The sequence below is a fragment of the Capricornis sumatraensis genome, chromosome 10, assembly GCF_032405125.1.
Source record: "Capricornis sumatraensis isolate serow.1 chromosome 10, serow.2, whole genome shotgun sequence".
NCBI lineage: Eukaryota > Metazoa > Chordata > Mammalia > Artiodactyla > Bovidae > Capricornis > Capricornis sumatraensis.
This window is the reverse complement of record NC_091078.1, coordinates 87,991,308-88,005,273: the sequence shown is the minus strand read 5'-3', so window position 1 is coordinate 88,005,273 and position 13,966 is coordinate 87,991,308. Positions and strand designations below refer to the sequence as shown.

Sequence of the window (13,966 nt, the reverse complement as noted above, 5' to 3'; positions counted from 1 at the left end):
AAGACTCTGATGCTGGGAGGGATTGGGGGCAGGAGGAGAAGGGGACGACAGAGGATGAGATGGCTGGATGGCATCACTGACTTGATGGACGTGAATCTGAGTGAACTCCGGAAGTTGGTGATGGACAGGGAGGCCTGGCGTGCTGCGATTCATGGGGTCACAAAGAGTCGGATACGACTGAGTGACTGAACTGAACTGATAGATTAGATTAGATGGACTTAAAGGCCTAAAGGACTGACAGGAGAGACAGAAGGGGAAAAGGAGTAGGGGATATGTCTGGCAAATAGTCAGGGACGTGGGGCCAAAAGCCCCGTGAAAGATACAGATCATCCTAAAATCAACAGGAAGCCACTCATCCATTCATTCAACAAAGATCTAGTGAATGTTTACTATGTGCCAGGCACTGTTCTAGGTGAACAAAGTGGACTATGTTTCTGTGTTGGTAGGTCTTAGTTTCTGGTGATGGTGGAAAAAAACAATAAAAGAACATACTAAACAGCAAGTTCAAGGTGATAATTATTGTAGGAAAATGGACAGCAGGGTACAGGAGATCAAGAAAGCAGAAGGGATACAAAGCACAGGTTGTAATTTAAGTATGGGCAAGCATGGTCCTTACTGAGAAGATGATACTTTATTTGGTGAAGGCCTGAAGGGGAGAGAGTGAGCCATGTAGCTATTTGGAAAAAGAAAGCCCTAGGCAGAGGGTATGGCTTGTGCACAAGTGCTAAGGTACCAGACTGTGGCTGAAAACAGCAAAGAGACCTGTATGATGGAAGATAGTGAACAAGGCAAAGTAACAGGAGGTAAGATCAGAGTTAAGAGAACATCAGATACTACAGCGCCCTATAGATGTTTGGGTTTTACCCAGAGAGAGATGGGGCATTTTCAGCAGAAGAGTGCTTGATTTAAAAGTATTGGTCTGGCTGCTAAATTGACAATGGACTGTGGGGAGGCAAGTCATAAACAGAGACTAATTAGAAGGCTACTGCAATACTGCAGGAAAAGGCAATGGCACCCCACTCCAGTACTCTTGCCTGGAAAATCCCATGGACGGAGGAGCCTGGTAGGCTGCAGTCCATGGGGTTGCTGAGAGTTGGACATGACTCAGTGACTTCACTTTCACTTTTCACTTTCATGCACTGGAGAAGGAAATGGCAATCCACTCCAGTGTTCTTGCCTGGAGAATCCCAGGGACAGCAGTCTGGTGGGCTGCCGTCTATGGGGTCTCACAGAGTCAGACACGACTGAAGCAACTTAGCAGCAATACTGCAAGACAATGGTGGGTGGCAGCAGGGAAAGTAGCAAGAGGCAGTCAAACTCTAAAACTAATTTAAAGATAGAGCCAACAAGATTTTCTTGATGGTTAAATGAAAAGAAAGAAAAAATTAAGATGATTTAAGATTTTTTTGGGCTGAGCAACTGAAAGACAGCTTGCTAACAACTGAGATGGGGCAGTCTGCAGGAGGAACAAAAATTTCCAAGGTAAAGCTATCCATGTAGAAATGTCAACAAAGCAATCGAATATACAAATCTGGAGTTTGGGACACAAGTCAGTGATAAGAATGCAAGCTGGTACACAGCAGAGATGAAATTTAAAGCCATCAGACTAGAGTCTGAAACTAAAGAACTAAATGTAGTTAAGTGTTAAGAAGGTCAAAGACCAAGTCCAGAGGCATTGCCACATTAAGTTGGGTTGGAGAGAAGAGGAAGAACCACGAAAGGAGACAGAAGAAAGACCAGTGAAGTACGAAAAAGAAAAACAAAAAATCCAGGAGTATGGGCATCCTGGAAGATGAGTGGAGAAAGTACAATATATATCAAGTAGAGGATGTCAATTTTTGTCAACGCTGCTGCTAAGTTGAACAAGACGAGAGCTGAGAACTGGCCACTGGATTCAAGAAGAGAAAGAGCGCTAGAAACCTCGACAAGAGCGCTGTCAATAGAGTGGTAAAGTCAAAGCCCCTGAAGGGTTTTAGAAAGAGGAAATCGTAAGAAGTTTATTTCAAAGAATTACAAAAAGTTAGGGCAGGGGTAGCCTGAGGGGAACCTCATAAAGATGACCTCATCCATCAGAGCAGCTGAAACTTAGATCAACACACAGCTTCAGGGATGCTGATCCCGAGACACACACCATTTGCTTAAGGTGTCACAGGCAGAGAAAAGTATGGTTTCAAATATAAGCCTCAAATAGAAAGTCCCCAAGGAGACCATCCAAACTACAGCTATTTACATGTAATAGAGTTTCTTTTCATATGGGCATCTCTGTGTATATATATATATGATACACTAAGTTAGGGGTACAAAGTAGACGATGCAAGAGTTCTGTCATGGAGAAACACACAAGCTGATAATCACACCTTCCTTTATTTGACAATATACAGTTTAAAAAAAAAACACTTTGACATATTCAGAGATGCTCAAATATAATTCAGAATATTACTATTTAAAATTAAAATTTTTAAATATTGAATTTCATTATTAAAATTCCTTCATAGGTACTTAATACAGTAGGAAATACATATGAAGTGTCTAATGTCAAGTTGGCAAAAATAAAGTGGGTTTTTACTCTTAAAGTAGGAATACAAAATGGTAATTGAACTTAATTTAGAATCCTTAACTTAAAGTCAATTATTTATTCAAAGCATGCCATTAAATTTAAATTTAACCATAACAACTTCACATAGGTCATTTTATAGAAGTGAAAATAATTATAAGTTGCTATTATCAAAAATTCCAAATAATCTTAAAGGCATTAGTACAGGGCAGACTATATAAACTGCTTCATTTGTTACAAGGCTGTACATGCTACAGAAAAAGATTAATTTTTAATTGCAGGACACTGTACAAGAAATACATTAAAAGATTTTTCTTTCTTCGAGTTAAAACAATCATCTTTCCATTTTTAAAAAGCAATTATAACACATTAAATTTGTTTTATTTCTTAAAAAAAATAGATAAAAGTAGGCAAGGGGAGCTTGTTTTTAATCACTGAGCCTTTGTTAGAGGAGAAATCTTTCTCAGGGCCACCTGAGAAAGGTTACTAGAAGTGATTTGATTTTGTCAATAACATCATCACGGGCATAGATGCTGAAGGCATCAAGGGATGTAGAGGCCAACAATAATAAATAAAAAAGAACTAAAATTGGTTTAGAGCAAAGTCATGTTCCTGAATATCAGATGTGTTCATTTACAGTCAATAGTCTTAAAAAAGATGGTCCATGTTTCCTGTTAAAAATAACCGACATTTTCAGACATGTTTCCATGGCTTATCTCAGTTCACGTTATTTACCAGTACAGATTTATGGAGAAATTAAAAAAAAAATCTCTGCTATTAAAAAATGCAAACTATGAGGAAATCATGGTTTTAAAATGGTAATAAACTAATAACAATTATTTTAACAATGACTATCCCTTCTCTTTGAAGTTGTTTTTTATTTTATTCAGAAAGATACCATTTTAAAATAAGTCATCTTTCAACTATAATTTCTATGGCTTGATTTATGTCTTAGAAATCTAAAATATGCATGTAGTAGCTTGAAATAGTAGATAAAACACAGAGTCTATAAAGGTTTAGAAAACAGGATTAAAATGAGAAAATCAGATACCAAGACTAGGTCTTTTCATAGTTCATGGTACACAACAGGTATTCAATAAATGTTCTTAATGAAAGAAGAAGTAAATAATGAATGTAAAAAATAACTGATTACCTACATTGGTTAAAACACAATAGATGAATATAGCACAAGGTTAATGAAAATATGGTTAATCATTTTGATAATTTACATTTATTAAATCACATCAGGGTATGCAGAGCCTAATTTTGTGGCAAAGCATTGAATTTTAACCCCAGTTTGGCCAACAGTTAGGCTTCTGATCAGAAATTTAGGTGATCGCTCAGGGTTCCTTCTGCTTTAAACCACTATTCCTAATTCCTAGAACAGGTAAGAATTGAAATCTATTTTGGCGTTTTTTGTTAAATCACATACTCATATCTTTACTTATTAGATATGAATATTTCTAAAGGTATGTAAGTTGATATATTACTAAGTAAGCCTTATATAGTATTTCACATATATTTCCCCTCAAAAATCAATTCACTGTAAGAACTCACGAGTTTATTTCAAAGTACAGCCTTAACAACCTGAGCTCTTGATGAAGAATCAACCTTAATGTGTTCATCCATAAAAGACTTATTTGTCAGGATTAAAAGAATTTAAAAAAATGAAATGCTTAGAAAGTCACTGGCACACAGTAAGTGCTTAATAAACATCATTACTATTCTAATGAAATAATCTTATACATATTTTGTAATTTAGAAGGTTAAATAATCTTCTAAATCTTTTTTAAAATAGAAGTATATTTCTAATAAACAATGAAGCAGAATCTTTTTCAAAAGCCTGGTATAAAGTTACTCTTTAAATTAAAAAAAAATCTTATTACTATACATCAACAGATGCCAGTAAAAGCCAAACTTACACGTCTGTTTATGAGACTTAAAAGTTCCACTTTAAGCATCAAATGTTAAGCTTCAATGTTAAAAATCTTACTTACGGATTTGCTTATTCTCCTTTGGTAACTGTATTTTATTTGTTTGGCTGCTGCCTTCCAGTACAAACACAAAACTTTTAACTTCTTTATCAAATTCCTACAGAACAAAATTGAACACAGTGGTAATTGTGTGTTTTATTTGACTTTTATTATAAAATTGAAGTAGCAAGCCCATACAAAAAGCCCCACACTCAAATGACTTAAAAATAGTCCCAGGTCTTAATGATGCTGCTAAGACTTGCTGGGAATTGGAATACAGAAGCCACACTTAGCTACTTGGCAAATTCTCTTCTATAGCCAGACACTCTTTCTCCAAATAATAAGTTTTCTAATGTCAGGGATTCCCAAGTTACTAATTTAGAGTTTCCAGAGTTCAGGTATCCTTCCCCTCTATAATCAATGTATTTCTGTCTAATAGCACAGGCTGAACATTGCTCTCTGTTAACAGTACAGTAAACCATCTAAATTATGTTGTATCTAGTCTGGAAGTTCCTTGGTTTCAAGCCATGGCTCATATAGAATTAATCAGTGCCTTATTTTACCGGTCTTCTAATGTGAAGTTCCATACATCATTTACTTAATATCAGTACAAACTACAGTGTTACAACCAAGGAAGGTTATCTAAAAAACAAACATAAACAACACACACCTGGATGTGAAAAACTTATTATATATGAGAATACAATTTCTATCAAAGTATTAATGCAAATTGTTATTATTATTTTTTAATCTTGAAGCAAATTTCCAATCTTTAAATACAAAGACCCCTTTTCCACAAAGAAACCTTCATATATCCTCTTCCTTTTGGTACATGTTTTAAAAATACACTGTAACCAATGGTTGCTAAGGATTAAGTAACATTTAAATAAATTTGTATTATATTTAACACAATAACATCTCTCATGTATTTGCAATGAACATAGAGTATATTATTTATTTCATCTGCACACATATTGGGCATACACTAAAACCTTTTAACAGCTTATCAAAAGCTTCAACATGACCATAAACCCTTCTGTAGTCCAGCCCCTGCCCAGTTTTTCTAACTTCATCTCTTGCTTCACACTCTCCTCCACTCTGCATCCTAGCCTCTAGCCTTCCAGCAGTTTCTTAAAAATTCTAAGTTCTCTCCAAAGCAAGGACTTTATACCTGCTTTTATCATTGTCTGAAATTATCTCTCTACCAGCTCCATCTGGTGCCCAGTTAGCTAGAGATCAAATATTATTTCCTCAGGGGACCCTTTCCTGACCTCTCTGCTCTATACCCTCACAGCACCTATTTACTTTCATTCATAGTAAAAGCTATAAAATTTTGAGCAAGTCACTTAACCTTATCATGCCTATAAGATAAGCATAAGTGTACTTTATGAAATACAAGGTTATTGTACAGACTATATAACATGTAATTTGCTCAATCCTATGGTTGGCAAATAGTAAGCACTCAATTAACAGTAGTTTAAAAAACTATCCATAGTATAAAGTCTCTAGAAAGATATTTTTCTCTCAACTGTACAAGAAAGAAGAGAAAGAGAAAAAGGGAAGGATATGGATTTTTAGGTCTGGTGGTCAAGAGGCTGAGGTAGTTCCTACCTGATATTATTGGTTTTCCCTGTGAAATGGGGGGTGAAGTCTTCTGGTAAATGAGGGAGGAGGGCCTGTCTTGGGGGTGGGTTGGGGGTAGGGGGTAAGGAATTTATGGCTAGAAACCTGAAAGATACTAGAGAAAGAATCATTTTAGAGACCAGGAGAACAAGATTAGGTTCTTGAGCTGTTCATACTTAATCCACAGCATTAACAACCTGAAAGACTATAGATATTTTCTCCAAAGGTATTGTGAAGCCCACATGCAGACACAGGAAAGAAACGTGATCAGGAATTCAGAAACAGTTGGCATTTCCTAGACAGGCATGATGAAAGGAGAAGGAACAGGGCATTCAAGGTCTTGACTGGGAAGTGAATGAAATTTTGGACCATGGATTCTGGGCTAGAGAGAAAAAGAAAGTGAAGACAGACTAAGTGAGTAAGTAGGTAAGTAAGTAAATCAATCTAAACACTGAGAAAAAAGTAGAATGGTCAATGGCCTAATAGTCACAATTAGGTTGAAGAACAAATACAGTGGGAGTAACTAGGCAAGCAACATTAAGAATCGAAGACTTAAGGTCTCAGGAATTTCAGAGGCCATGCAGTTTCAGTGAGAAGGTACAAAGTGTGACAGAGGGAAAACAGTGCTGAAGTAGAGTGGAGAAGGTCATGAGAGAGGAAGTCAAGAAAATGAGAAGCCCAGGGTTTGAAGATTTTCCTCACAGATACTGAAGTCGCCTAAAACAACAGCAGGACTTGACACGTAAAGAAGGGCTATGAGCTGTGTGCCAAAGTCTTAAATGAGGAGGGGTATCTCAAAGGGCTGTAGCCAGGAGTCATGAAAGGGTTTTGAAGTGAATGAACAGATAAACCAGTTCTGAAACCTTACCAAGTCCTTTTTGTTATAATCTTTAGTCTCATTTCTTTCCCGGATTTAGCTGGCTTTAATTTCTAACACTTACTTTCCAAATCACAGATGGACTGCCGAGGATCTTCCATTTAGCTCCAGGATTTTTACCCTGGGCACTAAAGATTTCAACAAATGCACCTCCCTAGGGTGAAAAAAAATTTTTTTAATTGCAGTGAAAGACAATGCTAAGAAGGAGGAAATAATATCTACCACATAGTCTATAACCACTGTTCTGGGAATCTGTCAGTAAAGTAGATCTGAGAGGAAACATTATCCTTGTTATTATTCCTTTATATCTTGGGTGTATCTAAGCAACAACTGTTCTGATTCAAGTCACCTCAAGTTAATAGTTTAAGAAATTTTTTTTGAAAGCAAACATTAAATAAATTTCAAGCTATACAAACTTTACAATCTCTCAGTGTAAGATTCATTTACTTAATGTATATAGTTCATGCTCACAGAATATTTTATTCAACACACACTTAAGGGTCAAAACTCAACTCTCAGGCAAGGCCAATCAAACTGGATAATTATCTCTGGCTACAAGCTTTTTAGTCACACTAACCTGAGTTCCAATACCAGTTCTTCCATTTATTAACTGACCTTGGAGATACTTAACCTCTTGATTCTCCTTCTGTAAAATGGGTTGTCAGATTACACAGGACAGTAAACATAAACCACCACATTCAGGACCTTGCATAGAGCTCATTAGTACCAATAATGATTATTCAAAAAAAAAAAAGGCAAATTGAATAGTACTGGGTCAATTAAAAAAAGCTTGAACTTGGAGAGGGAGGGATTCTTATTTTAAGAATTCCTATATGATTTTTAAAATATATTTAACACAATTTGGTGATCTATAAAATATGTACAAAAAAAGAGAATTATTTCTATAGACATGCTAAATGTTCCCTATTGTAATCCTGAGAACATGGAGGGACATGCTCACATAAAATCATGAAACACATTACTGAATGTCCATAAGCTTTAATTATAAAAGAGAGGCATTATAAATGATTGTCTCTAAGGAAGAGTTTACTGAAAGAAACTGAAAACCTGAGCGTAAATATGATTTCTTTTATGGCCTGTTAATTTATAAGCAGCAGATAAGCAACTGTCTGATTTTCATAAAGTGTACAGCTTTTAATTTTTCTCAAATACAAAGATATTTTTGCTTCTGTGTTTTAACATACAATCACTTGAAGCTGAGACATTTAATGTCTTCTTGAGCGAGTGTTATGTGCAAACTGAGGAAAAGAATTACTATAGCTTCTGAAGTCAGGGTATATTTCACTGTGAATTTTAAATTTGAGGAAGTTTTTTTTTTTTAAGAGAAAAATCCATATACCTGAAGACACAGAAAAATATACCTCCCCTGTGCCCATTCCTTTCTGCTATCAACTGTTTCCCACAGTGGACAAAGATTTTTATAGAACAATATATATTTTACCTATGTTAAGCGAAAGAAGCTCTCTAAAATTGTTCTCACACATTTAATGACATCAAATGTAAAAGAAGAGAACTGTGGAACACTCTGAGGAGACTCCTAAGAAGGCAGGTAGTATATGGTGAAAAGCAAACAAAGCGTGGGGCCTTTCTTGACAGTCCAGGAGTCTCCGCTTCCAACGCGGGGGGCACCAGTTCCACCTCAGGTTGAGAAACGAAGCTGTCCCGCAGCAACTACTGAGCCTGCACACTAGAGAGCCTGGAAAATCATACATTTGCTTATGCGTTGCTTATAAATTAACAGGCCATAAAAGAAAATCATATTTACGCTCAGGTTTTCAGTTTCTTTCAGTAAACTTCCTTAGAGACAATCATCTATAATGCCTCTCTTTTATAATTAAAGCTTATGGGCATTCAGTAATGTGTTTTGTGATTTTATGTGAGCATGTCCCTCCATGGTCTCAGGATCACAGTAGAGAACATTTAGCATGACTATAGAAATAATTCTTTTTTGTACAGATAGATCTCCAAATTGTATTAAATATATAAAAATCTTATAGGAATTCTTAAAGTAAGAATCACTCCAAGTTCAAGCTTTTTTACCCAGTACTATTCAATTTGCCCTTTTTTTGAATAATCATTACTGGTACTAATGAGCTCTGTGTTCACCCAGCGCAGCCAAAACAAAAGCAACGAAGAGGTGACCAGCAGAGGACTGTTCCAGCACAGGGACAAATTTGTTCGTAACAGCAGTACTAAGATGGCAGACACATGGAAAGTGTAACCTCAGGTACAGGTGGAGGGCATGAGGCTGGAGCCAAGGAAGAGCAGGGAGATGCCCAGTGAGGTGAGGAAAGCTGGAGAGCTTTGAGAACTATTCAGGGTAGGCACGGTGACTGAAGAGCCAGAAGCAGTTTCCCTCAGTGTGTTATCTGGACCACCTGCATCTGAATCAACTGCGGAAAGGTTCTATGAAGGTAAATTAACTATTCCATCGACAGAGATTCTGATTCACTCTATTTGAGGGTGAGGATCAGGAAATTCGTATTTTTACACGTACTCCAAATAATCTTAATGTACCGCATGTTTGAGAATCACTAACCCCCAATCTGGGGCGGGGGGTAGAAAATTGCACATGGCCAAAGTGCTTATGCTCTTTCTGGGCTTAACCCATTCATGCATTCACTTATTTACTCTCTTCTCAATAGCGTCCGAGTTACCAGAGTGCCTCAAAATTGGTAAAACTCAAGATTGGTGGGTCCTGTCCTCAAGTTTCTGGTCCAGGAGGTCTGTTTGAGGGTTTAAGACTGTATTTCAGTCACAAACACAGGCATCCCTACACTTTGAGAAGCACGGAACTGTTGAGTGAACAAAAATCAAATCATATCCCCACACAGCTGCCTTTTTTTTTTTTGGTGAGGAAGGAGGGTCAAGAGCACTTACCCAGTAATTCCTTCCTACCCCTAAAATGACAGTATTATTTCGGGATGTGGGGTAGGGAGTGGGTGGCTGAGAGTTGTCAACAGAACGTGAGCTACCTCACCCGAGAGGAGAACTAGACAGGATGGACAGCCGTTTCGGGTTACCTGGTACTCATTTTTGAACATTCCCGCAGGGGGCCCAGGGCTTGAGGGGCACGGAGTTCAGGGCTTCCAGAAAAACAGCTCGACACAGACGGCTGGAAGTCGGCGGGAGGGCGTGAAGCTCGGGGCCCGACGGCCAAGGAAGGGCTTCGTGCTCCGTCGCGACTCCCAGGCTCTTCTCAGCACTTAGTCAGCTCCACCTCAGACCCGCGACCCGAACCATCACGGCCCAGCCGCCAGGGTGCCCGGGTCTGTGAGGGCACAGCTCCCGGCGGTAGCCGGGGATGAAGCGTGTGCGTAATCTACGTGACGGGACGCACAGACGCCGAGCCTCGGACAACCGCCGCCCGCTAGCCCGGGAAAGGCGAGCGCGTTCCCGCCGCCGTCCCGCCCCCGAATCCTCTCGGAAAAGGGCGGGGGCGAGAAGGACGGACCTTCCGACCGCGCCCATTGGTTCCCAGTAGGCGCCAGCGCGTGGCGCTGTCTGAGCGTCACGCCGAGGGACACGTGAGACTACGGAATGACGTAGGCGTTGCCCAGGCAACCGAGGGTCTCCCGCGGAAAGGGTGGAACGTCCAACCTGATACCCTCACTCTGGTCAGGTAGTGATTTGTGTCTACAAAGATAAGTGAAAGCTTAACCTGACTTAACAACTACCACAAATGCTGGACTTTTCTGGAAAACATATCACATCGACTTGGTCTCTCGTCGTGAACACTGACTAGTGATAGGTTGCTGAAGAGTCATGGACTCATGGAACCAAGTTTCTAAACGTGGCTTCAGTCTGTTCTAGGGTCGCCAGACCCTTTCATTGCTTCAAAAGGTCCAAGGAGGTAAGAGTATTTACTCAAGGTCACTGCACGCTTCAAAAAGCCAAGGTTTTTTTTGCTGCAGATAATAAAGACATGAGGCAGGCGCTGGCTTAAGTTTGGTTCTGAGTTGGAAACACTCTTAAAGTGTAAGATTTTTTTAAAAAGTACCTTCTCGCTCTCTCCTTTTTTAAATAGCTTGTTTATTTATTTGGCTGTGTCAGGTCTTAGTAGCAGCACAGGGGATCGTCCTTGCCCTGCTCACGCTCCAGTACTTGTGACCGGAAGGCTCTAGGCCTGTGGGATCTTAGTTTCCCAGGTGACCAAGGGCTAAAGAATATGTCTGCCAATGCAGTAAATGGAAGAGGCATAGGTTCGATTCCTGGGTTGGGAAGATCCCCTGGAGTAGGAAACAGCAACGTATTCGAGTAGTCTTGCCTGGAAAATTCCATGGCCTAAGGAGCCTGGCAGGCTACATGTGGGGGGGTGGGGGGGGCACAAAAGATTTGGACACTATTGAGCACACAGCATTCATGTGGGTCTTAGTTTTCCCAGGAGGAATTGAGTCTGTGACCCCTGTATTGCAAGGTGGCTTAACCACTGAATCACCAGGAAAGTCCCCAGAGTTAGTATTAATGTCAGCTCAGTTCAGTTCACTCTCTCAGTCATGTCCAACTCTTTGGGACCCCATGGAATGCAGCACGCCAGGCCTCCCTGTCCATCACCAATTCCCTGAGTTTACTCAGACTCATGTACATCCAGTAGGTGATGCCAACCAACCATCTCATCCTCTGGCTTCCCCTTCTCCTCCTGCCCAACATCAGGGTCTTTTCCCATGAGTCAGTTCTTCGAATCAGATGTTCAAAGTATTGGCATTTAAGCTTTAGCATCAGTCCTTCCAATGAATATTCAGGACTGACTTCCTTTAAGATGGACTGGTTGTAGCTCCTTGCAGTCCAAGGGACTCTCAAGAGTCTTCTCCAACACTGTAGTTCAAAAGCATCAATTCTTTGGAGCTCAGCTTTCTTTATAGTCCAACTCTCACATCCATACATAACCACGAGAAAAACCAGTTTTGACTAGACGGACCTTTCTTGGCAAAGTAATGTCTCTGCTTTTTAATATGCTGTCTAGGTTGGTCATAGCGCTTCTTCCAAGGAGCAAGAGTCATTTAATTTCATGGCTGCAATCACCATCTGCAGTGATTTTGGAACTCCCCCAAATAAAGTCTCTCACTGTTTTCACTGTTTCTCTATTTGTCGAGAAGTGATGGCACCAGATGCCATGATCTTAGTTCTCTGAGTGTTGAGTTTTAAACCAATTTTTTCACTCTTCTCTTTCACTTTCATCAAGAGGTTCTTTAGTTCTTCACTTTCTGCCGTAAGGGTGGTGTCATCTGCATATCTGAGGTTATTGATATTTCTCCCAGCAATCATGATTCCAGCTTGTGCTTCCTCCAGCCCAGCGTTTCTCATGATATACTCTGCATATAACTTACATAAGCAGGGTGACAATATGCAGCCTTGATGTACTCCTTTTCCTATTGGAACCAGTCTGTTGTTCCATGTCCAGTTCTAACTGTTGCTTCCTGACCTGCATACCAGTTTCTCAAGGGCAGGTCAGGTGGCTGGGTATTTCCATCTCTTGAAGAATTTGCCAGAGTTTGTTGTGGTTCACACAGTCAAAGGCTTTGGCATAGTCAATAAAGCAGAAATAGATGTTTTTCTGGAAGTGTCTTGCTTTTTTGACGATCCAATGGATATTGGCAATTTGATCTCTGGTTCCTCTATCTTTTCTAAAACCAGCTTGAACATCTGGAAGTTCACAGTTCACGTATTGCTAAAGCCTGGCTTGGAGAATTTTGAGCATTACTTTGCTAATGTGTGAGATGAGTGCAATTGTGCAGTAGTTTAAGCATTTTTTGGCATTGCCTTTCTTTGGGATTGGAATGAAAACTGACCTTTTCCAGTCCCGAATTTGCTGGCATATTAAGTGCAGCACTTTCACAGCATCATCTTTTAGGATTTGAAATAGCTCAACTGGAATTCCATCACCTCCACTAGCTTTGTTTGTAGTGATGCTTCCTAAGGCCCACTTGACTTCACATCCCAGGATGTCTGGCTCTAGGTGAGTGATCACACCATCGTGATTATCTGGGTCGTGAAGATCTTTTTTGTACAGTTCTTCTGTGTATTCTTGCCACTTCTTCTTAATATCTTCTGCTTCTGTTAGGTCTGTATCATTTCTGTCCTTTATTGTGCCCATCTTTGCATGAAATGTTCCCCTGGTATCTCTAATTTTCTTAAAGAGATCTCTAGTCTTTCTCATTCTATTGTGTTCCTCTATTTCTTTGCATTGATCATTGAGGAAGGCTTTCTTATCTCTCCTTGCTATTCTTTGGAACTCTGCATTCAAATGGGTATATCTTTCCTTTTCTCCTTTGGCTTTCACTTCTTTTCTGTTCACAGCTATTTGTAAGGCCTCCTCAGACGACCATTTAGCCTTTTTTGAATTTCTTTTCCTTGGGGATGGTCTTGATCCCTGCCTCCTGTAAATGTCACAAGCATCCCTTCATAGTTCTTCAGGCACTCTATCAGATCTAATACCTTGAATCTATTTCTCACTTCCACTGTATAAACATAAGGGATTTGACTTAGGTCATACCTGAATGATCTAGTGGTTTTCCCAACTTTCTTCAATTTAAGTCTGAATTTGGTTTCTTTGGTTAAGTCCTACTAATCCTACAGAGTTTACATCAAGGATCTCTTTCTAAGGTACTCCTCTGATATCCCTGAATTGATCAGATCCCCCTATTTACATGTTCTCATAGCATCTTAGCTCTTAGCATTATTGAAATCGTTGTTGAAATTTTATATGTGTTTTTAACATTGCCCATCTCTAATGGACTGTAGATTTCAAGAGACCAGGTACCATGTCTGTTTCCATTTGCTTGTTTTTCGCTTCTTTACCCTTGAATCCCTCCCTAGTGCTTAGTATACTACTACAACCATGTACTTGGTATAACAAAATAGTAATTGAATGAATGACTGAATCAAAGTGAGAGGAAATGAAAGGCGAATATACTCTTA

At 39.3% G+C, this 13,966-nt stretch overlaps 1 protein-coding gene across 3 annotated transcripts in view; it reads right to left on the bottom strand.

Moving 5' to 3' along the window:
- The window catches only part of CFAP20DC (CFAP20 domain containing), a 256,995-nt gene extending 246,810 nt beyond the window's left edge, over positions 1–10,185 (bottom strand). For all 3 annotated transcript variants that reach the window (XM_068982422.1, XM_068982423.1, XM_068982424.1), the window contains exons 1-3: positions 10,072–10,185; positions 7,092–7,181; positions 4,552–4,645 (exon numbers count right to left, since the gene is read on the bottom strand). In XM_068982422.1, the coding sequence (XP_068838523.1) occupies positions 4,552–4,645; positions 7,092–7,181; positions 10,072–10,092 (205 nt within the window). In that variant the 5' untranslated portion in view covers positions 10,093–10,185. The remainder of the gene's footprint in view (positions 1–4,551; positions 4,646–7,091; positions 7,182–10,071) is intronic.
- Positions 10,186–13,966: the final 3,781 nt, after the last annotated feature.